This window comes from Dasypus novemcinctus, chromosome 3 (assembly GCF_030445035.2).
Source record: "Dasypus novemcinctus isolate mDasNov1 chromosome 3, mDasNov1.1.hap2, whole genome shotgun sequence".
NCBI classification, from domain to species: domain Eukaryota; kingdom Metazoa; phylum Chordata; class Mammalia; order Cingulata; family Dasypodidae; genus Dasypus; species Dasypus novemcinctus.
Genome location: NC_080675.1, coordinates 572,261 through 595,673, shown reverse-complemented (window position 1 = coordinate 595,673; position 23,413 = coordinate 572,261). Strand labels below are relative to the sequence as shown.

At 58.1% G+C, this 23,413-nt stretch overlaps 2 protein-coding genes across 4 annotated transcripts in view; both read right to left on the bottom strand.

Annotated features, from left to right (window-relative positions):
- The window catches only part of BRF1 (BRF1 general transcription factor IIIB subunit), a 72,979-nt gene that overhangs the window by 5,686 nt on the left and 43,880 nt on the right, over window positions 1-23,413 (bottom strand). For all 3 annotated transcript variants that reach the window (XM_004474924.4, XM_004474923.3, XM_071213550.1), the window contains 10 exons: window positions 22,242-22,391; window positions 21,469-21,562; window positions 20,458-20,584; window positions 19,112-19,151; window positions 18,932-19,024; window positions 6,516-6,782; window positions 4,351-4,412; window positions 3,715-3,796; window positions 3,587-3,642; window positions 2,508-2,764 (listed from right to left, as the gene is read on the bottom strand). In XM_004474924.4, the coding sequence (XP_004474981.1) occupies window positions 2,508-2,764; window positions 3,587-3,642; window positions 3,715-3,796; window positions 4,351-4,412; window positions 6,516-6,782; window positions 18,932-19,024; window positions 19,112-19,151; window positions 20,458-20,584; window positions 21,469-21,562; window positions 22,242-22,391 (1,228 nt within the window). The remainder of the gene's footprint in view (window positions 1-2,507; window positions 2,765-3,586; window positions 3,643-3,714; window positions 3,797-4,350; window positions 4,413-6,515; window positions 6,783-18,931; window positions 19,025-19,111; window positions 19,152-20,457; window positions 20,585-21,468; window positions 21,563-22,241; window positions 22,392-23,413) is intronic.
- On the bottom strand, window positions 13,397-15,202 carry LOC105744306 (DEP domain-containing protein 7-like). Its single transcript, XM_058290803.2, has 2 exons — window positions 15,008-15,202; window positions 13,397-14,928 (listed from the first exon to the last, which is right to left on the bottom strand). Exons 1-2 carry the CDS (start codon window positions 15,087-15,089, stop codon window positions 13,499-13,501), a joined length of 1,512 nt encoding a protein of 503 aa, XP_058146786.1. The 5' UTR covers window positions 15,090-15,202; the 3' UTR covers window positions 13,397-13,498.

Below are 23,413 nucleotides of genomic sequence, written 5' to 3'. Positions count from 1 at the left end.
GCCGAAGCCCTCGTGAAGAGCGCAGGGCGCACTCGCTGAGGGCGGGGAGCTCAGCTCGGCATGGACAAGGGCCCAGGCTCAATCCTGGAACCTCCTAAAAACACGAAGACCTCACCGCGGTAATCAAGGCACAGACCAGGGACAGAGCTGAGGGCCCAGAAGTCCACCTGACCACGTGTGAATGGGCCCTGGGGCCTGGGGAGACGGGGGAGGCCAGGTCTCCAGGGGCAGCCATGTGCGGGGAGCTCCCTGACACCCCAGCTGCAGCCGGGACCCTGCAGCCCTGGCCTGGGGCCCCCGTGGGCCGTGTGCAGAGTGGCAGTCCAGCCCCAGCCGAGGCGAGAATGCGTACCAAGCAGCACGGCACCCAGCCTGCTCCGCTGGACCAAGGCTGACCGAGGGCGGATGGGGCTGGATGGTGCGAGGGCCACAGCGCAGGCGGTGGGCGCCAGCTGGTGGCTCGGTCAAGGGCAGCCACTCCACCCGCCAGCCGCGGCGCTCACTGGGAAGCCCGCTCTCCCCAGCTCTGTTCCCCCAGCAGCTCCAGATGGAGGAAAACTGCAGGCCCAGCAAAGCCCCGGGCTCACCCCACCCTCCCTGGGACTGGGCAGGAAGGTCTGCCCTCGCTGGGGCCCGCCCCCCTTGGGGACCTTCCTTGTGGTAGGACCCCAGGTCTGGTCCCAGGGCCCAGAGTGCCCCCTGCCCCTGCCCCACATGAGCCCAGGGCACGAGGAGCGCCCGTGCTGCCCGCAGGTGCCCACACTGCAGGGCTGGCTCTCCCCTGGGCCAGTGCGTCCCGAGGTGCTATCGTTCCTTTTGTCAGGGAAGCCGTCCAGCGGCCGTGGGCTCCCCAGACTTTCCAGAAAGCTCAGCACTGAGCGGGGTGACTCTGAACCTCAGGCCATTTGGGGGCCTCCTTTCAACACCCCAGCCCCAAGCACCACGTCATGAGACAGACGAACGGCTCTCGTAATGGAGAAAGAAACAAAAACATCAACATCGAGAGACGGCAGATTGGGAAAACCGCTTGTATAAAGACATTTCCTGGGAAATGGATGTGGCCCAACTGATAGAGCGTCTGCCTACCATATGGGGGATCCAGGGTTCAAACCCTGACCCTGTGGTGAGCCGGCCCATGAGCAGGGCTGTTGTGAACAAGTGCCCTGCCACGCAGGGGTGTACCCTGTGTAGGGGAGCCCCACGTGCAAGGAGTGCACCTGCAAGGAGAACTGCCCCATGTGAAAAAAAAAGCACAACCTGCCCAGGACTGGCGCTGCACACACAGAGAGCTGATGCAGCATGATGATGCAACAAAGAGAGACACAGATTTCCAGTGCTGCTGACAAGAATGCAAGCGCACACAGAAGAACACACAGTGAATGGACACAGAGAGCAGACAACTGGGTGGGGGGGAAGGAGAGAGAAATAAAAAAAATTATTTTCTGCACACACACACACACACACACACACACACAGCTCTTCCAAACCTATAAGAAAAGGCCAAGAGTCTAATGAAACACAGGCAAGGACTCAACCAAGTCTCAAAAACAGTGCTGTGAAAGTATTACATAGATATGGCTATATAGCAACAAAACTCCTTAATAAATCAGTAATTGCAGAAGAATAGCCAGAAATAGCAGCTGTGTACAGCAGGGGAAACAGATTGAGAGGTGGAAAGTTTTCTTATTATTACCAAAATAATGAAAATGCTCTAAAAACGACTGAAGAGGTGAATGTACAACGGTGCGATTATACCCAATACCACTGATTGTACATTTTGGTTGGATCACTTGCTTCCTGATACGTATCAATAACACTGATTAAAGAGTATTGTGAGACACAGGAAAAGATGCTTATCCTCAACCATGAGAAAAGGAGGACAAATGGAAACATCCTCGCTTCTCTGATGGATCATGATTAAAATCCAGGAATGACCATGAAAACGGGGAGGTGGGAGCGCAGACTCCACCCGAGCCGCAGGCGCACCTGCGGGTGCTCCGGGTGCTGCAGCACAAGGGGGAAGCGAGGAGTAGGGCCGGACCCCACGCACCACGCAGCAGCGGGCCCTGAGCCAGCTGGACTGTTCGTGCACTGAGCTGCCCTGGCGTGTGCCGCAGACCACACACGCGAGGCGGGGCCGAGCCGAGGCCGCAGCACCCCGACTCGCCTGCCCCACGCAGGGACACCATGGGTGCGCACTTCCCCCTCCGCTGACGCCTGCTCTGGCCCCTTTCCCTCCCCTCTACTTCGTGGCAGGAAAGGGGCTGGGGGCCTGGCCCAGGGCTGCCCCTCGGGACGTCCGGCCACCGTCTCAGAGCCTCTGGCCCTCCCACACTGCAGCCTTCGGAGGCCTGGAGCCCCACACGGGCCGGGCGCACAGGCAGGCAGGCAGGCCCCGGGGCCAGGGCCTCGCCAGGCCAGACGCCACGCCCTTCCCAGTGTGTGGGTGGCGACCCCCACCCCGCAGCGGCTTGCCCCCACCCGAGTGCGTCTGCGGAGCATGGTACCTCTTGCTCACGCTGACCGCAGGGTCAGCCCTGGCCCTGCTGGCCGGCGTTCTCCTGCGTGCCAGCTTCCTGGAGCCGGCCCTCTCCTCCGGCTGCGCGCCGCCCCTCTGGGGGCTGCCCCCGGCCTTGCCGTCCAGGTCGCGCAGCACGTTGTAGTTGATCTTACTCGAGATCTTCTTCTGCTCCAGCATCTTCTCGATGGCCTCCCCGGCCGTGCTCGCTTGGATCTGCTCCCGCTTCTTGCAGGACTTCTTTGGCTTAACAGAGACACAGATAAGGACTCCTGCAGGGGCCGAGCGACCCCAGGGGTGGGCCGGGGCTGCAGACGAGTGACTGGTGGGGGTGCAGGGACCCAGGGCCTCGGCTTACGCAGATCCACGGGCTCAAAGCAGTGGGGGAGGCCCCAGCGGACCTGCCCCCAGCCCCTGCGCAGGCCCCGCCCAAGCCCCGTGGACGAGACGGAGGACACTGCTCCCTGGGCAGGAGTCACCACAGCTGGGACAGCGCCCAGATGAGATGTGGCGCGCCCCAGAGCAGCAGCCCCAGGAGCGAAGAGCCGCCTGGGACAGCGGTGCATGGCGGCCAAGGACGCCACGCCATCCCTGCGCTCCCTGGGCGCCCTGCCCCTGTCCTGGGGAGCAGCCTGAGTGCCGGGGGCTCCCCGAGGGCAAACTCCACACCACCTCCCGCCTGCTCTGCTCCTGGCTCTGAGAAAAGCGCGCACAAGGCCGTTCCCACCGGCCCCTGGCCTCGCTCGGCTTCGAACTGGGCCCAGACAGCAGGCCAGGCCCCCGTGATACTGCCCAGCTACGACCAGCACGAGGGGCGCAAGCCTGCAGGGAGGCTGAGGCCAGCCCTCTGCTTCCCAGACGCAGCGGCTGCCCGACATGGCTCAACCTGTGTGTCCAGGTCCAATCAGCCTGACCCACCAGCGCCCCAGAGCCCTCCCCAGCAGGAGGGCGGCCCCTGGTGCCTGGTGGGCAGTGCCGCCTCCTGCCACCTGGTGCAGGGCCTGGCCCTCCTGCCCTGGGGCCCTGAGCCGCTGTGGAGGCTGCACCCGAGCAGACTGAGCCCCATACCTTGTGCTCCTTGTAGATGCCCAGCTCCTTCTCCTTGGCAATGCGCGCCTCTTTCTCTGAAAGGCGAACAAGCAGCCAGCGTCAGCGGGGACCGAGTCACAGCCGGGGTGGGGCAGGCCGGCACTCACCCCTCTGCTCCTTCAGGTACTCAGCGTTCTCCCGCATCCACAGCTCGGCCTTCACGCGGGCTTCTGACTCGCTGAGGATGTACTGGGGACAGAGCACAGGGCGCGGCTCCACCACCTTCCACGCCGACAGCCACGCAACAGCCTCGTGCGCGTAACTGTCAAGGGTAGAGGGGCTTGGGCGGCAGGGGGCGAGCGGACCAGGCCGTGTCACTACCGCCTGCCCTGCCCACGCCAGCACGCTGCTCCTTCCTGCACAGGGCACCGCAGGTCCGTCCCACTGGCCCGAGGGCCCGGCCCCGATCGGGACACGGGCCCTGGAGGACCCCAGTCAGGTACACAGGAGCAGTGCCCACGCAGGAGGGCAGCAGGCAGCTGGCCCCAGCACCTGGGCACGCTGGCACCGGGGTTTTAGGTCAGGGGCCATTCCGAGTGGAGCCAGCCAGTGGGGCTGGCATTTGCTGCCACAGTCGGGCTGCCTTCCGGTGGGTGGGGTGCGTGGCGTGGACGGGCGCAGCGTCAGACTGGGCACCAGCGGCCGCAAGGCCCAAGGCAAGGGCAGGCCCTGGGCTTCTGGGCTGCCTGGCACACGCCACTCGCCTCCTCCAGGGCCGCGCGAGAGGAGCACAAAGCGCTTACTTTGTCAATTTCGAGGTCGTCGATGCCGCTGAGGTCCAGCTCGCCGTCCTCCGAGGCGTCCTCTAGGGGAAGCAGCCGTTCAGGGGCGCGTGGGCCACGAGAGCACGGGCACCCGGGCTTGGCCTCCAAGGCTGGGCGTCCTCACCCCGCGGGACACGCGCTTTCAAGCAGCCCTTTGGGGGCCCATGGCCCAGCAGACCCCGACTCTGGCAGCTTGGCTGCGGCTGCCAGCACCGCGGTGCCCAGCGAGGACAGCAGGGCCCGGGCTCAAGCCAGAGCTGAAGAGGCCCCTGCACGCGAGGCCACCACGGCCTTTCTGGTAGGAAACTTGGTTTTCACAGGCACCCTGACGAGGCGTCAGCCGGGTGGGGGGCCTGGGCTCAGGCTGACCCCCTGGCCCAGGGGGCGGGGCCGGGCTGGCGGGGGGCGGGCCCAGGCGTGGGGCCCTGTGTGATGTCCCCAGCTAGGCCAAGAGCACAGTCTGCACAGCCTGGGAACAGGGCAGCCCTGCTCCCCACCAGCCTGCTGCCCGGGCTCACTGAGCCCCTCCCCCCCCAGCCTCCTGACAGGGTCTCCTGCTGCTCTCGGCCTCAGGACAAGCTGCTGCCCCTCAACCCCACCCCCACCAGTCTCCCACCCTGTCCTGCAGTGGCCCCATGTGCTCGAGGGTCACACTGGGTCACAGCTCCCCCTCCCCCCAGGCTGCCCCAGGGCCTTTGCATGTGCCTCCACCCGGAGCCCCGGGGGACCCACCCTGCCCAACAGCAGCTTGTGCTGCAGCTGCACCAAGGTGCTGGGCCTGCACGACTGACTCTCTCCCACCAGAATGACCGGCCAGCCGTCTCCAAGCAGCCCTCACAGGGGCCACACCTGGCGGCTGGACAGGCAGGCCAACAGGCAGGATCTCTCCCACAGCTGTCAGCGAGTGGGGCCGTTTCGGCACTGGCCTCGGGCATGGCTCTGAGAAGGGGGCGGAGGGCAGCAAGGCCGCCGCTCCGCCCTGGCCCACCGTGTGGGGGAGGCCCGAGGCTGTGGGGACCGGGGCGCACCCTGGGCACAGAGCGGAACCGCGTGGCCTCAGGCACCTGGCCAGGACCCTGGTCAAGCCGGAAGGGGACAGTGAGTTCCGCAGAGGGCAGCGAGGCCCCGGCTCCCGCTCTGAGGCCCAGGGACACTCCTGGCCAGCAGAGACTGCTCCTTGAGGGAGGAGGGGCCCTGCTGGACTTGCCCTTCCAGGTCCCTCTCGGGGGCTCGGGCCAAACCCGGCCTGGACAGCAGGGCGACGGCCTCTGCACTGCAGGTGCACACTCTCCTCGCCGGCCAGCGTGGGCCTGGGCGGTGGGAGCTCCGCAGCCTCATGCTTGACACCTGTTCACACCCAGAGATGCACACCGCCCTCAAAGGCGCTTACGGAGACAGCGCAGCCCCCTGTGCGCGGTGCCCGCTCTCCTGCAGGCGGCTTCTGGGCTGTGGGATGACACCAGTGCCAGCCTGAGCAGTGTCCCCAGGGTGCAGGGCCCCCGCCACCGTAAGGGCCAAAGCCCGTGTGCAGCATCGTCCGACCCCGGGGTGTGCCCTGCGATGGACACAGCGTCAGCTCAAGCCCCGAGGCACAGCCGCCATGGACAGAGACCTTCCTGCCACGGTGGACAAGCAACGTGAGCCCTGCTGCCCAAGGCCCTGTCCACAAAGCGGCCACGGCGTCTGTCCCTTGTAGGAGGCCTGCTGCGCCAACCAGCACCAGGGTCAGGGTAGGTGCCTGCCCTTGCCGCGCCGCAGGGGAGTCCACCCACCGCACGAGACTTGGCCACACAAGTGGACAGGGGGTGGGTGGCCAAGGAGCCTGGTGGACCTGCCCTGCCGAGGAGGGCAGCGGCTGGAGTCCACTGCCCAGCCCCCGGCCTGGAGCAGGCCTTCCCTGCCTGCCCCGTCAGCCCCCGCCTGGAGCAGGCCCTCTCTGCCCTCCACTGCCCGGCCCCCGGCCTTGAGCAGGCCCTCCCCCCCGCCCCCCCCGCCTTCCCTGTCACCCAGGCCTTGAGCAGGCCCTCCACCGCCTGGCCACCCGCCTGGAGCAGGCCCCTCCCTCCCCACCCTCCCAGTAGCCCCAGCCTGGAGTAGGCCCCCTCCCCGCCCGCCCTGCCCACCCCGCCCTCCCCCGCACTCACTGGGGTCCCGGCTGTGGGAGGAGATGCACTCGCGGATGGACTCTGAGATGCCCAGGCTGGCTGCCGTGGGCAGGGGCCCCAGCAGGCACTCCAGGGCCGGGGGTCTGCTGCCCCTCCCGGCGGCCCCCGCCGACTCCGGGCTGCCCGGCGGGCGGCCGAGGAGCTCCTGGTAGAAGTCCTTGTTGAGGTGGCTGGCGGCGGCCTCCAGCTCCTCGTCCTCGGCGTCCTCCTCGCCCAGCAAGCTGGACGTGCCGTCCTCTGCGGGCCCTAGAAATAGGTCCACAGAGCACCCATGAGCCAGGCCAAGCACCACGGAGGACGAAGCCTCGTGGAAAAGGAAACCTCCACCACGCACAGGAGACGCTTCCTCTACAGCGTCACGCAGCGAGCAGCAGCACCGGGAGCCGAGCCTCTGTCGGGGAAGCGAGGAGAGGCCCCGCAACCAACGGGCCACAACAATTGGACATCCACAGCCAAGAGTGGACCTCGACCTGCACCTCACACTTCACGGACAAGTTAACTCAGGACGGATCACAGAGCCAAGTATGAGTGACAGCTGCAAGTGTGACAGACTGTGGATGAGGCAAGTTTCTTAAATACGACACCAAAACCCTAACTGACGAAGGAAACACTGATGAACTGGATTTTATCGAAGAACCTCTGCTCTCTGAAAGATGCTGTGAAGAGGCCAAACCACAACCTAGACCGGGAGAAAACACTTGCTAATTACACTTAAAAAGGACTTTACCTAGAACACATAAAGAACTCGCAAACTTCCTTAGCGACAAAGCACACAGCCCCACTGAGACATGGGGATGGCTAGAGCCGCCCTTCGTCTGGAAGTCACAGGGACGGCAGAGATGCTCGGGGTCTCCCGGCACACGGAGGCCGACGGCGGGACTGGCCGCTCCAGGCGCTGCAGGGGGCGGTGGTGCTGGAGCCTCATGCCGCTGACGAGGATGGTGCATCTGCTTTGGGCGCCCCCGTGGTGTAGCCATGACGCCTCATGGGCAGGGCCACGGGCAGTGCCATCTGTCACAGCCCCACACGTCCTTTCCAGGTGCAGCCACCAGGTGTGCTCGTGGGTGGGCCCCCCACAAGAGAGAGGAAGGCACCACCGAGTCACACAGAAACAGAACCCTGAGGAAAGCGGATCTGGCTCAAATGGTAAGAGTGTCCGCCTACCACACAGGAGGTCCGCGATTCAAACCCAGGGCCTCCTGACCCATGTGGAGCTGGCCCATGTGTAGTACTGATGCGCGCAAGGAGTGCCGTGCCACGCAGGGGTGTCCCCGTGTAGGGGAGCCCCACGCACAAGGAATGTGCCCCACAAGAAGACCTGCCCAGGAAAGGCAACGCACACACGGAGAGCTGATGCAGCAAGATGATGCAACAATAAGAGACACAGATTCCCGGTGCCGCTGACAGGAATGCAAGCGGACACAGAAGAACACACACCAAGTGGACACAGAGAGCAGACAATGGGGGGGAGAGAAATAAGTCTTTTAAAAATCTTAAAAAAAACCAACAGAACCTTGAAAGAATGACCAAGTGGAAAGAGCCAGACCAGAGAAAAAAGAATGAGAATGGGTAAAATGGCTGCTATTAGAAACAAGGAAGCGGAGGATGTGGAGAGGGCCCTTGTTCGGTGCTGCGGCGCAGCCGGCGGCTCCTTGCAGGTGTCGCCCACCACGCGGGCTGCCGTTCCCGCCCTGGTGAGAACCCAGCAGAACTGAAAGCAGAGACTCGAGACGACACACCGGTGTTCACAGTGGCACCACCGACAACTGCCAACAGGAGCAACCCAGGTGCCCGCCAACCGAAGGACGGTCAACAAACGCGGTTTACACACGCGATGGGATGCTAACAGCCCTAAGAAGGAATGAAGCTCTGATCAAACGCGGTTTACACACGCGATGGGATGCTAACAGCCCTAAGAAGGAATGAAGCTCTGATCAAACGCGGTTTACACACGCGATGGGATGCTAACAGCCCTAAGAAGGAATGAAGCTCTGATCAAATGCCGTTTACACACGCGATGGGATGCTAACAGCCCTAAGAAGGAATGAAGCTCTGATCAAACGCCGTTTACACACGCGATGGGATGCTAACAGCCCTAAGAAGGAATGAAGCTCTGATCAAACGCGGTTTACACACGCGATGGGATGCTAACAGCCCTAAGAAGGAATGAAGCTCTGATCAAACGCCGTTTACACACGCGATGGGATGCTAACAGCCCTAAGAAGGAATGAAGCTCTGATCAAACGCCGTTTACACACGCGATGGGATGCTAACAGCCCTAAGAAGGAATGAAGCTCTGATCAAACGCCGTTTACACACGCGATGGGATGCTAACAGCCCTAAGAAGGAATGAAGCTCTGATCAAACGCGGTTTACACACGCGATGGGATGCTAACAGCCCTAAGAAGGAATGAAGCTCTGATCACACGACGACGTCATGTTGAGTGGCTAAGCCAGACACAGAAGGACAGACAGTGTGTGGTCCCCTGAGGGGAAGCAGACTAAGCAAAGTTACCACGTCGAATCTAGAACCCGGGTACCAGGGAGCGGGGCGGGGACAGGGCCTGGGAGTTAAGGCTTAAAATGCACAGGAATGAGGGAAAGGTTTTGGTTATGGAGGGTGGCGATGGGAGCCTACATTGTGAATGCAGTAACAGCCCACGTGAATGTGATTAAAAGGGGCTGTATCTATGACAACAACAAAGAAATCCATGGACTTGCGCTACACAGTGAACCCTGAGTTAGCCACGGAGTGTACTGTATAGTACAAGTATAAAAACGTGCTTTCATCAGTTGTAGCAAGTGCCTGACACGGATGCAGGGTGGTAGGTCGGAATTCTGTATTTTATTCATGATCGTTCTATCAACGCACAACTTGCCTAATAAACACAACTTTTAAGAGTCTATATCCCATGATTCCAGGTATAAAGTCCGAGCACATGAGTGGCTACCTGGACGGGGAAGAAGGGAAGGGCTGCCAGTGACAGGACAGCTCCTCGACCCTTGTGGAGAAGGTTCAAATTCACTACATCTGTGCAGTTTACTGTGTCAATTATAACCCAGTAAAGCTGTTAAAAACCCATTTAACGGCACAACTTTAACAAAAAGACTTGCTTGTGAAGCCTTACTCTACATTTTAAATGGCCTTCTTTTAAAGGCATCATTTTAACAGTTCTCAGCAGCAGGTGTGAAACCAGGGCTTTGTCATGTTGAAAAGCATTTCCCTGGGGAGAAGACCAATAAGAATTTCCGGGAGCAGGGAAACCACTGGAGTGGGGCCCCCTGGCCAGGCTCCTACCCCCACCTCAGCGGCGCCTCACTAGGCAGCCGCCCCACAACATCCCAGTCCCATGTCCAGCCCGGCCGGGAAAGCTCCCCAGAACCCGACCTCCACCTGCCTCTGGGCACAGAAACCGCAGCTAGGCTGCTCAGGCACCCAAGGAAGCCTCACCGATGCGACCCACAGGCCAGCCCCGGGGCCCCGAGCCCTCGGCGCACTCAGTGGCACCAAGCAGCCAGGACTAGGCATGAGGAGAGGCCGGAGAGCAACGCCCGCACAGGCGCAGGCCACGGGACGGGCCAGGAGGCTGCAGGGCAACAGTCCTGCCCAGGCGCAGAGTGCCGCACTTCCAAGCTGGACCAGACTCAAACCCAACCCTCAGCTGCATGGAGGTGAGCAGGGGACACAGATGCCGGGAGAACAGCAACCATGACTGGGCACTCGCAGCCCGCAAAGGGGCGCCCAGGGCCTGGCGCGGACTGCGGCAACGCCGCGCAGAGCTCTGCCAAATCCCACCCAGCCACGGGGATGGATGGCGGACAGCAGGGGCCGGGGACACAGCAGAGGGTGACGGGCAGGCTCAAGGACAACAGGACACTGACAGGCACCGCTCTGGACCCTGCAAATGGGTCCCCGGAGTCTCAGCAACGGACTTTCCATGGGCCCCAGGGAAATGAGCCAGCAGCGCTGACAGCAGAGGCACCGGCCAGGGAGCAGTGCCCTTGCAGGGCTTAAACACAACACGCACAACCCTTCCACGTCGACGGCAGACAACTCTTCGGCATCAAGCACTTTGACAAGCCTGTGTAGCCTTCTCCACTCTCTATTTCCAGATGACGTTCATCAGCCCAAAACAAAACTCATACTCGTTTAGCGTAACTCTCCATCCCGTCCCCACCCCTGGGAACCACGGCTCTGCCTCTAGGAATCTGCTTACGGTATTTCTTACAAGAGACACACAGTATCTGCCCTTTTTTGTCTAGCTCATTTCCCTTAACACGATACTTCGAGGCTCACCCACGATACAGCAAATACCAGCACTTCACTCCTTTTCGTGGCTGAATAACACCCCTTCGTTTACTTCATCCATTCCTGAGCTGATTAGGTTGCTTTCATCTTTTGGCCATTGTGGATAATGCTGCAATGAACACTGGTGTGCAAATATCTGTTTGAGTCCTTATTTTCAATTCTTTCAGGTACAGACCCAGAAGTAGAATTTTTGGGTCATATGGTAATTCTACACTAACTTTCAGAGGAACTGCTAAAGTGTTTCACAGCAGCTGTATCCTCGTACATTCTCGTCAACAATGGACAAGGGTTCCTGTTTCTCTACATCCTCTCCAACATGTTATTTTCCAATTTTTGAATAATAACCACCCTAGAGGGCATAAATTGGTATTTCATCATAGTCTTAATTTGCATTTCTCTAACAACTATTGATACTGAGCATATTTTCGTGCATACTTACTGGCCATCTGAAAATTTTCTTTGGAGAAATGGCTATTCAAATCCATGTCCCTTTTTTGGTTTTTGTTTTTCAATTCATTTTGCCTTTTTTTTAAAAAAAGCTACATAGACCATGCAATTTTGTTTTTTAATGTTTAATGTTTAATGTTTACCAGGACAACTCACCAAGGTCAAAGACGTGAAGTTGCCATGTTTAAAGAAAATGGGGGGGGGGGGGGGGAGGGAATCACTCTGAAGACTACCAACGTGGTATACGGTAAGAATGCACACTTTAACATAAACCCCGTATACAAACAGTAGTTTCAAGAACCGACGTCACTCCTGGCTTGTAGAAATGATGCTCTGGATTTCAGGGTAAAGTAGCCACCCTCGGCGCTCCAGGTAGCAGGAACCTTGCCATCACTTCCCAGTTCTCCCCAGGTCTGCAGTGACTTTTCCAGACTGTCCGTGCACCTACTCCTGTCATGCCTCCAAGGACCCGGGCAGACAGCCTGACGCGTAACTCGTGTCCCGCCTCACCGAGGGACGCTTCCACCAGCCCTGGCCAGAATTGCCGCCTCCCCCGGTCCCAGCGTGGCGGAGGGCCTCGCATTAGCCCTGCGCTTCTGGCTGTCGAGAGGCAAGAAGGCCGCGGCTGGCCACGTCCCACTTTGAAATTGGGATGTCTGTCTCTATGTTGTCAAGTTTCAGGAGTTCTTTATATATTCTGGATACTAAACCCTTATCAGATACATAGTTTTCAAATATTTTCTCCCATCCTCTAAATTATCTTTCCATTTTTTAAAAAACTTTTGAAATAATTCCAAACTTACAGGAAGATCGCAAAACGAACATAGAAACGGCACGCTGAACCGCAGTGCTCCCCACACAGATACCTGGATGTACCACCACTGGAGTTCTGCTACACAGCAGGCCATCTGATCTAGTGACACCAGCCCACCAGCTACGTTTACCCATGTCTGTTTCACCTATCGTCTACCTATCTAACATGAGTAGGTTGTACACATCATCATGTTTGTGATATCCTCTGATGAACAGAAATTCTTAATTCAGATAGTCCCCTTTTATCTGTTTTTACTTCTGTTGCTTACATATTTGGTATGAAATCTAAAACTCCATTGCCTACCACAAGGTCCTGCTGATAGTACCCTATGTCTTCTTGTAAGAGTTTTACATATTAGCTTTTATATTTAGGTTGTTGACCCATCTTCAATTTTTTTTTTTTAAATAACTATGCTCAAACACACATTTATTAATCAAAATAGGAACCATTACAATCAACATTTTGCCAATGAGAAATAAGTTTGTTTAGACCTATAGCATAAAAATCCATGCTTCAGGATTCAACAAACTCTAGAAAGCATTTTCTGCATCCTGCTGTCTGTGGAAGCGTTTTCCCTGCAACAGGTTGTCAAGATGCTGGAAGAAGAGGTGGTTGGCTGACAAGAGGTCAGGTGAATACGGCAGATGAGGCAAAACTTTGTAGCCCAATTCGTTCAACTTTTTAAGCATTGGCTGTGCGACATGCACTGGGGTGTTGTCGTGAAGAGTTGGGCCCTTCCTGATGGCCTATGCCGGCTGCAGGCGCTGCAGTTTTTGGTGCATCTCATCGATTTGCTGAGCATATTCTCAGGTGTAATGGTTTCACAGGGATTTGGAAAGCTGTCGTGCATCAGACGCGCAGCAGACCTCCAAACAGTGACATCACCTTTTTTTTGGTCCAAGTTTGGCTTTGGGAACTGCTTTGGAACTTCTGGGTCCAACCACTGAGCTGGTCATTGCCGGCTGTTTTATAAAATCCAGTTTTTGGCGCATGTCACAATCCGATTGAGAAATGGTTCGTTGTTATGTACAGTAATAGAAGACAACACTTCAAACGACTATTTTTTAAATTTTTGGTCAGCTCATGAGGCACCCACTTATAGGGCTTTTTCACCTTTCCACTTTGTTCCAAATGCCAAACAACTGTAGAATGGCTGACGTTGAGTTCTTCGGCAACGTCTCATGTAGTTTAAGAGGATCAGTTTCAATGATTGCTCTCAACTTCGGATGGCTGGCCACTATGCGCATCTTCAATGCTATCGTCTCCTTTGCAAAACTTATTGAACGACCACTGCACTGAACTTTCGTCAGCAGCTCCTGGCCAAATGCATTGCTGATGTTGCGAGTTGTCTCTGCTGCTTTACAACCCATTTTGAACTCAAATAAGAAATCACTAGAATTTGCTTCTAACATCATTTCCATAGTCTAGCAATTTTTTCTTCTCTTTGGCAGACAGTTTTGAATCTCCATCAATAGTTTTTAGTAAGTTCAACAGCTCATCTTTGGTTGTCTTCTGTGTACTACTGGAATAATCATTTTGATCCATTCTCTGGCAATAAATATATCCTGTGTCTCTGTTTGGATCTCTTCCCTTCTGCATGGCCATGAGCTTAACACTAACAATTTTATGTAGAGTTCCAGGAATCTTAAAAACATCTTTTTGATGATCAATTAGAAAGAGTACTAGAAGATCAGTTTTGCCTTTGGATACATTTTTATTGTCAATGATAGCTTTCGAGAATATCCTTTTCACAACCATTCGGTTGTCACTTTCTTTCTGTAATTTAAATTCAGAAGGATGTGCTGCAACAGCCATGAAATACAGTAGTCTTCTAAATTCTTCTCTCTTTTGAGACTCCAAAAGCTTTAGAAAGAGCTGAGTAGCTTCTAATGCTATTTCAGTCTTCCCATTCACCAAGAGTTCTGCAATTGCATTGTGAACATCAGGTAAATGTCTTAACAGAGGTTCCCTGGTACTGTAATATTTGCCAAGGGCATCAAAGAGAAGTTCTTTTATTAAGTCTGTTCTATCTGGTTGCTCAGGGAAGTTTCTGCTTATGTCCACCACCATCTGGTCTGGAAGGTATTCTAAGCAGTCAATTGCTGCAGAAAGCCACTCATCTTCCTGAGAGTTGCTATAAGCCTTGAGAATCCCTCGATCCAGATAGCTACTATCGTAGATCAAGTCAGGATGCCTCTTGGGTTGAGGAACTTTAGGTACAACCTCTTGCTGTTTGAGTAAGGACTCAAGAAGTGGAAGGTCTACAAGTTGTAATAGGCGCCCAATTGTTTCCTCTTGCCATACTTCATTAATAACTTCTGGAGACAGGGCTGCAGAGCTATTTACATTAGGGAAGTTAGCTGGCTTTAAACTCAGATTTTTCCACAGATCCTCTAAACTTGCTGATTTCAAATCAGATGACTTAAATAATGCTTCTGCATACCTGGAAGGTGAATATAGTTTGTTCTCTTTGCCTAACTGACTGTCTTGGTCAGGTATTGTGGTAAACCTATAAAGGCTGCAACTACTATCTTCAAATGTAGGTTTTTTGTCTTTTCCAAAGACTTTGGTTGGAACTGCTTCAAACACTTTGTAGTCCATAAGTGCTTGACACACTTTCACCACTTTGGCCCGAGGAATATCTACATCACCAAAATACTTATTCTGAATTAGATGAGAAAAAATGACATCCACAGCCTCTGAACCAACAAAGCAGTCATTGTGCCGTTTTAAATGGTGCCTTCGTCTCTTCACTTCCACCTGTGCGTGAAGGGTGCTTATAATGCTGCTCCATATATATGTGGCTCCAAATGACTTCTGGGCTACAGTGAAACTTGTTGTCTACTCTCTGTGTCTGCTTGTCATCTTTTCTCGTCTTTCTCTTTAGGAGGCACTGGGAACCGATCCTGGGACCTGGAGGCCTCTGCGCGGGGCTCTGGAGAGCCGAGTTCAGCGCGGTTGCCTTCTCCCGCACCGTGGCCATGGCCGCCGCCGCCGCCGCACAGCCGAGGCAGCCCCCACGCCACCTTCAATTAATTTTTGTACGCAGTCATTCTTTTCCACGTGGATTTCCAGCTGTCCCAGCACCATTTGTTGAAGGGATCACTCATTCCCCATCGAGTGGACTTGCACCCATGTCAAAAATCAACAGGCCACAGAGGCGTGTATTTACCAGTGGACTCAATTCTACCATTGGTCCGTAAGTCCGACCTTATGCTGGCACCACACTTTTAAATTAAGGTAGCTTTGTAGTAAATTTTTAAATCAGGAAATGCAAATCGTCCAACTTGTTTTTCTTCAAGATTGTATTTTATTTGTTGCAATTCTATATGAATTTGAGAATTGACTTTTCCATTTCTGCAAAAAAAGGCTGCTGGTATTTTGGTCTGGGTTTCACTGAAGCCGTAGATTGCATCAGGCAGCGTTGACGTATTAACGCCATCAAGTCTTCCACACGAACAGGGGATGTCTTTCCATCTATTTCACTTTAAAAAAAAAAAAGATTTATTTATTTATTTCTCTCCCCCCTGACCCCAGTTGTCTGTTCTCTGTGTCTATTTGCTGCGTCTTCTTTGTCCGCTTCTGTTGTTGTCAGAGGCAGGGGAATCTGTGTTTCTTTTTGTTGCGTCATCTTGTTGTGTCAGCTCTCCATGTGTGCGGTGCCATTCCTGGGCAGGCTGCACTTTCTTTTGTGCTGGGCGGCTCTCCTTACGGGGCACACTCCTTGTGCATGGGGCTCCCCTACGTGGGGACACCCCTACGTGGGGGTACGGCACTCCTTGCACACATCAGCACTGCGCGTGGGCCAGCTCCACATGGGTCAAGGAGGCCTGGGGTTTGAACTGCGGACCTCCCATGTGGTAGACGGATGCCCTAACCACTGGGCCAAGTCCACCACCTCATTCTTTTTTTAAAAAGCAGTTTTATTGAGACCTATTCATATGCCATACTATTTAAGTCTTCTTTAGTTCCTTTCAGCACTGTCTTGTTTTCAATATACGAGATTTTCACCCCCTTGGTTAAATTTATGTCCAGGTATTTCATTCTTTTGGATGCTGCTGTAAAAGGGAGTGTCCTGATACCCTCTCCAGACTGTTCTTTCCTGGTGTACAGAAAGCTGGTATCAGGGTACTGCGGGCCTCAGAATGAGTCAGGAAGCATCTCTCCCCTTGCATACTCTGGAAGCAATGGAGGAAGATTTTGCCCCCTTGGTTAGATTTGCTTTCCTGTGCCTGTGGTGCTCTAATGGCTACACTCATGTGTCAACTCAGCCAGGTCCTGGCATCCAGCTGTTTGGTCGAGTCAGTTGGCTGATCTATGACTGTCGACACCTACAACTGAGACCGCCTTCAGCAACGAGACGCCTCATCCAATCAGCTGAAGCCTTGAAAGGAGGAGGGAGGAGTCCTGCAGTCGGACAGAACTGCCATCCCTGCCTCCGCGGGCCAGCTACCCCGGGACCCACTGGAAACCTGCGTCGGCGTCCCCAGCTTGCAGCCTGCCCTTCGAATTTGGACTTGCCCACCGTCACGGTCACGTGAGCCAATTTCTATTAAAAAACAACTCATTGCATTTACGTTAGATCTACGCATATACAGCCTGTCACTTCTGCTTCCCTAGAGGAACCTGACTGAAAAGTCGAGAGCCAGACATTCTGAGTAGTACATCCTTGTAACTCTGAAGTCTACTTCTCTCTCCTCTCTGGCATTGCTGGCTTTTGTTGTTGTTGCCAAGGAATGGAGCCGTCAATCTGGGACGTTTCCAAGCTACTTTTGCTCCCAAACCCGAAAGGATAAATGGGGCAGGGGAGGGAATTGGGCGCCGCCTCTTCCAGGCACCTCTGCTGCTTTGCCTGAGGGGCTGGAGCAGGGCCTCATGGGGAACCCACCACCAGAAGAGGCCGGTCAGAGCAGTGGACTCTAGAGGCTCCGTCCTGCGGAACACGAGCCGCCCCAAGGGCTTGGCTGCCGACACCTGCCTGTGGCTAGGGCCAGAGGATGAGCAGCAAGAGCTTGATGTTCGTATTTACTGCAATTTACCAGCCTCTTTCTCCAGTTTTTCTCTGGATGCCGCACAGAGCTGCACTAGACTCCAGGGTTTCAAAGCAGTGGATTCAGATGGTTCCTGCCAGCTCAACAGCGGTTTCGTGGAGGAACTGATTCCTGGAGTGTACTCCTGTTTTCTAGAGCTTTTAGAACTCCCTCAGACAATTCTCGTGCTCAAAGAGGAAACACAGCCTGAGACTGAGGATTCTGGAACAGCAGAATGCAGGGAAGGCAGACCAGGGAATGGGGCTTACCTTCACTGCCTCAAATGTGCATGGCTACAAAGACAGCAGAACCAAGGGAAGTGGATATGGCTTAGGCAATTGGGTTCCTGGACCTCCATCTAGGAGGTCCAGGGTTTGATGCCCAGGGCCTCCTGGTGAAGGCAAGCTGGCCCACATGGCGAGCTGGCGCACGCAGAGTGCTGGCCTGCACAGTGTACTGCCCTGTGCAGGAGTGCGGCCCCATGTGGGAGCGCCAGCCCACTTGGAGAGCTGGTGCAGCAAGATGACAGAATAAAAAGAGACACAGAGAAGAGAAATAAGAGACGCAGCAGATCAGGAAGCTGAAGTGGCACAAGAGAGTAATCACCTCTCTCCCACTCCGGAAGGTTCCAGGATCGGTTCTGGGAGCCACGTGATGAGAATACAAGCAAACACAAAAGAACACACAGCAAATGGACGCAGAGAGCAGACAACGAGGGGGGCAGGGGAATAAATAAATCTTTAAAACAAATTAAAAAAAACCCCCAAGGACATGACTCAAAAAGTGAGAAAACAGTGAAACGAACTCAGAGCATGGAAGGGGAGAGAGGTGAGAACAGAAACAACTGCCTCAGCAGGACAGAGCTAATGAGCAAACACAAAACCGGCCCGGAGGGAAACCACCAGCCTAGCTAGGAAGAGATCATAAGACAAACACATGCAAAGTAAGAGATGGTGAAGAAAGAAAGAAAACACGGAAACAACAGAATCCACACAGCTGACGGTTCACCCCAGAGAGGAGGCGCCCACAGAAGGCACAGCCTTCCAGCCGAGCCTGCACCCTGCGGAGGCACCTGAGGCGCTGCCCGAATCAGGGAGACGTGCCTCTGCCACCAGACCGAGCCGAGCCACGGGCCCAATGAGGGGGCGTTCCAGGCCTCAAAACCGGAGCACACTCCGAAAGTCGGGCACGAGCAGAAGGCACATGACCGGGGCCACGGCCTCGCACCAAGAGGAAAGAGAAGCGGAAGGAGGGGCAGCGGAGGAGAGGCCATGGTGACGCCACAGAGGAGGGGTCCTTGGGAACCCGGGTTGCCAAGAGAGCAGGGCCCAGACACGCCCGAAACCAAAACGGGTGTGCCCAGGCCTTCCTGGTGAGGAGGGGCACCACAGTCAAGGGGCACGCGCCCAGGGAGTGCAGCCACCTGTGGGAAGGGCAGATGGAAGGGCGCCCCGGGGCCAGGACTCAGGCGAGGAGCAGGCCAGGTGTGCGGTGGGCAAGAGGACATGGGAGGGGACAGGAACAGGACACTGGTCTAGGCAAGGCCACACCACGGACACGGTGCTGGCGGCCTGTGGGTGGGGCTGAGCAGCAGGGGCCAGCGTCGGACAGGGACCCCGCACGTTTGGTGTGGGAGGCTGGGGGACGGCTGGGGGCAGCAGGGTGGTGTGAGGTGTCAGGCCGGGCGGTGGCCGGGGTCCTGGGCCGCAGAGGGATCCTGCCACTTGGGAACGTGAGCAGGGGGTGCATGGGGGCGGCCAAGGCGGAGCAGCCGTGAGGGCAGGGCTGGACTCACCATCCTTCGCCAGGTTGGCGAATGTGCCCTTTGCCTTGGGCCGGCTGCTCTCCAGCTCAACCTCGATCGCGTCCTGGTAGCTGGAAATCTCCCCTGGAGCGTGAGGTCAAGAGTGGAGAGTGAGCACACGTGCAGCTCCCGGGGGACTAAACAGGCTGCACAGTAAGACCAGCCAGGTACCTTCCACTTCCTCCAGCTTTTTGGACAGGACTTGCTCGAGCTGAAAGAGAAGAGGAGAGCACTGGGCAATGGCAAGGGACCGCAGCCTCGTGGCACTGGCTTGGCCCCACTCGTCTAAAGACGTCTTGTTGGGCACTTGCTCCGTCAGGTCAAGGGAGCGAGGAGCAGGAGGTCCACGGCCATGTCTGCCCCCGAGGGTGCCTGGTCCCTTCAGGGCTGCAGGCTAAAGATGCAGCTGGGCCGAATGGACGGTGGCTACATGGTGCCCACCACCCCTACCTGGAGGACTGCAGCAGGAGAGGAGTGGCCCACACCCTCTCCAGAGCACGGACCCCGCCTGCTGCCCCTCTCCCCACCACCTCCAGCGGTCCCCGAGGTGTGTGGCACCATTTCCTGCCAGAACCCTGGCTGTGTCAGAACTACTAACGCCTCTAGCTGGTATGTGGGGAAGGCTTGTGCTTCCAACTTTGGGGTACCTTCCAAATCACACACTGCTTTTGCAATCCATCTCACAGGACAACCTCCAGGGCAAGGGCAGGACCGAGCACGTGGCCCAGGGGCACTGCAGGGCCATGGAGCAGCTCTGGGATGCTGAGCTCCTCAGCGGCTGCATGCCCTCCCTGTCCGGCCCTGCCAGCACCTGGGGGGCCAGCCCAGCCCTCTCGCCCCACAGGGGCCCTCCACACTGCCCCAGCACCCTGGGGCCCAGCATGCAGCAGCCACATTGCCACCCAAGCTCCTGGAGCTGACGCCTGAGGTCCGCAAGGTCAGGCCAGGAGGCAATGCCCACGAGGCAGCATGACGGGCATGGGAAGGAGGCAGGCAGGAGCAGCGCAGAGCCCGGGTCTTCTGGGCAGCCACAGGCCTCGGGGACAGGCAGCCCAGGCTGGGGCGGAGGATGCAACGGGGCTCAAGGCACACTCCAGAGGCCTTCCTCCAGCCCCAGCCCTTCTTGGCAAAGCAGGACCAAAAGGCCTTGCAGACCCAGGCACAGCAAGAGTGCCCAGCAGGCAAAGCGTTATCTGAGGTGTCAAGGACACCTGGGTGCCTGGGCTCCCAAGGGTGGGCGGGCTCCGAGATGCCATGCCCCGGTGGGAGCACCCGCTGTGTGTGGCAAGAGCTGCCCAGCCAGTCCCGGGAGGCACCTGCCCAGAAAGAAAGGCTCCCAGCTGGTGCCCACCCGCAGTCCCCAGCTCGGCTTCCTCACAGCCCACTCCCGGCAGCCTGCCCTGTCTGCTCGTTTGGGGCCCGCAGTCGCCCCAGCTGCCCCTGGGGCATGCGGCTGAACAGAGACTGGACAAGGACAGAGCTCAACCTCAGGAGCAGCGACACCACTGGGGCGCTACCTGCTTCATGCGCAGCTTCCTCTGCCCGGCGGTGTAGGAGGGGGGGTCGCACTCCTCCTCCAGGTCGATCTTCATGAACTCGTCGATCGTCAGCTGGCTGGTGGGAGTGTCTTCAAACTCAGTGAGCCTGAAAGACGCCAGTGGCTGGGACCCGAGACCTTGAAAGGCTCGTTTCTGAAACTCTGAGCTCACAAGATGGTCCTGCGAAGGCTGGGGCTGCTGGCACCGAGCACCACGCGCGGCCAGAGAACACCCCAGGCACCTTTCGGCAGCTTCTCAGTCCCTGCCCGGTTCCGCCAATAGCTTCGGTCCGAGGGAAAAGAGCCCAGGTCCCTCCTCGCTCCCACACGTGGGACCCAGCGTCCTGCTGGTCAGAGGACAGGCCGGCAAGGGGGGCCTGAGCCATGCCTCGCCTCTCCTCACGCTAGGGCATGCAGCAGCCCCCCACGGCCGGCAGGCACAGTGCACACCAGCAGGAGCAACTCGCGGTCTGCAGTCTACAGCCACCGGAATGCTTAATGAGAGAATTCTTGAAGAGAATTAGAGAGGAAGGACGTATCTAAAGGAAGCTAAAGCTCCCTGTCTTTGGAAACACGGTCAGACGTTGACGGTGCGTGACACGCAGTGGCGGGGCTGCCTGGCCGTGCATCATGGCCAACTTGCTGGGGTCACTTGGGTGGTGCAGTCATCAGAGACAGCACGTGAGGGGGTGGGCCCTCCTTCAGCAGCCAGAGCAGCCCTCTCACTGCATCCCAGCTCCCCAGGGAGAGGGGACCCTAGGGCTCCCAGAGGCTGGGCTGGGTGCCCCCGGGAGGGCCTGCTCTGGGGGCCACTCGGCACCAACGCACATCCCACACCAGCCCAGCGTGGGAGAGGCTGGAGCTCCACCCCGCGCAAGCTGCCGTGCCCAGGGCACCCCAGCCAGCAGGGAGGCAGCAGGGTCTAGGAAGGGTCTGAGACCCGCGCCCACCTGGGGCGTGCCTGCACCCCCCGAGCCAACGAGCCCCTCACCTCTTCCTCAGCGTGGACTCGCACACCTTGACCACGCTGATGACCTCCTTGACTGTCCTCCGGAAGTCGTGCATCCTCGCTGCAACCAGAAGAGCTGGGCAGAGAGCACGTGGGAAGCTCAGGGAGTGCGGGGACGGGAGCCCCGCTCTCACCGGGACGCCAGGCCTGGGCCTGGGTTTCCAAGTGGGGCTAATCCCGCTGCCGCTGGCACGGAACGCTGGTACTGGGGGGGGGGGGGTGCTCCCGGGGGTGAGGAAAGGCTGGCTCAGGCCGTCGGCCCAGGGCAGGCACAGCACGCCGGAAGCCAGAGCGGCTGCAGGTGCAGGTGCGGCTGCAGCCGGGGGGCAGAGAGGTGGGGTAGGGGCAGGGCTGCTGCCTGCAGGAGGCCCAGGGTCTCCTGACCTCGAGGCGTCCAGTGAGAGCTGGGCCAGAACCAGGCACAGGGGCAGGGCCGGCCGCCCCTCCCGCTCTAGGGCTGTTGCTGTCTCAGGACCGGAGCAGGCCAGCGGGGTCAAGAAGGGGGCGGGAGGCAGCCCTGATGTGGGGCTAACTCTGGAGACTGCCAGGCCCTACGGCTCTGCCGCTGACACCTGGGGTGAGCGGTGCCTGCAGCTGAGCAGCCAGGGTCATGGGAAGGAGGGCGAGGGGCCGAGGGGCCGCGTGGGGCCCAGTGCCTGGGAGCCTCCCGCTCTGAAGGGAGGAGGGGCCACCGTCGCCCAGGCCAGCCGCCCTTGTGACCCCCAGGCAGCACCGCGTCGCCGAGGAGGCTGTACCTGCGCCACAGAGGCCCGAGGGGCGCCGGCCCGTGTGCATCCAGTCCCGCTTCATCCTCTGCAGCAGCCGCAGGGCCGTCATGGACACCTCATGGTTCTTCTCTCCAAACTCCAGCAGGTGTGCGAAGCGCGGGATGTACAGACAGGGGTCTGCGCAGACGCCAGGCTCAGTGCGGCCGCGCCAGCCACCCCACCGCCAGCCCCTGTGCCCCCGCCCCATCCTCCCAGCCCCTCCTCACCAGAACCCTAACCTGCTCTCCCTGGCCCCTCGCCCTTGCCCACTGCCCAGCCAATCCCCACGGCCCACAGTCGCCCAGTCGAGGCACGGGGAGCCCCTCCCAGGCGCCCACCCGCAGGCTGGTCCTCGGGGCCTCAGGGTGGAATACCGGGTCGGAGGCGTGAAGAGGCACCAGACGCAGGGCCAGCGCGAGCCGGGGCAACCGGGCGCTTCAGCTGGAACACTGAGGACGAGGGAGCCGCACACACGCACACACCCACCTGCCACTTCTCAAGTGCCGGCTCTGCGCACGCAGGAGCACGCTCACGACTTAGGGGAGTGCCACACGCACACTGCGTGCGCACACCTGTGTGCACAGTGCCCTCCTACACAGGCCCTGGGCGGGGTGCTGGGAAGACAGCCTGTGGCGCCTTTGCCTACAGGGTGGCAGGACCGCCATGGAAGAGGATGTCCCCAGCTGCTGGAGGGTCCTACAGTCTCCTAAAGGGCGCCGAAGAGACTTCCCTGGGTAGGATTATCCCAAGGGTCGAGGCCTAGCAGGAGCCCACCAAGGGTCTGGTGAGGGCGTGGGGCAGCACGCGGCTGGCGGGGCCCGTGTGCCCATTACTCCTCCATCGACCTCAGGAGGCAGGCAGACAGCCCTAGCCCCATCTCCTGGAGCCCTGAGCCCCCCTTCCTCCCTCCCTGCCAGCCTGCACTCACACAAAGGAGAAGGCGGGGGCGCTGAGGCCACAGCTGGCGGCTCCCAGAGTGGCCTGGGCTGCGGGCTCTCCCCGGCGCCGCCAGTGCTGGCCAGCACTGGCCAGCACATGGACGGTGCAGCCAGCGACACCCCCAGGCACGCCAGCCCACTCCCCACGCAGGCAGCTGCTGTCGCCCCTCTCTCCTTTTCCGGGGAGAAAACTGGGCCCAGAGGCCATCAGCTGCAGGGGAC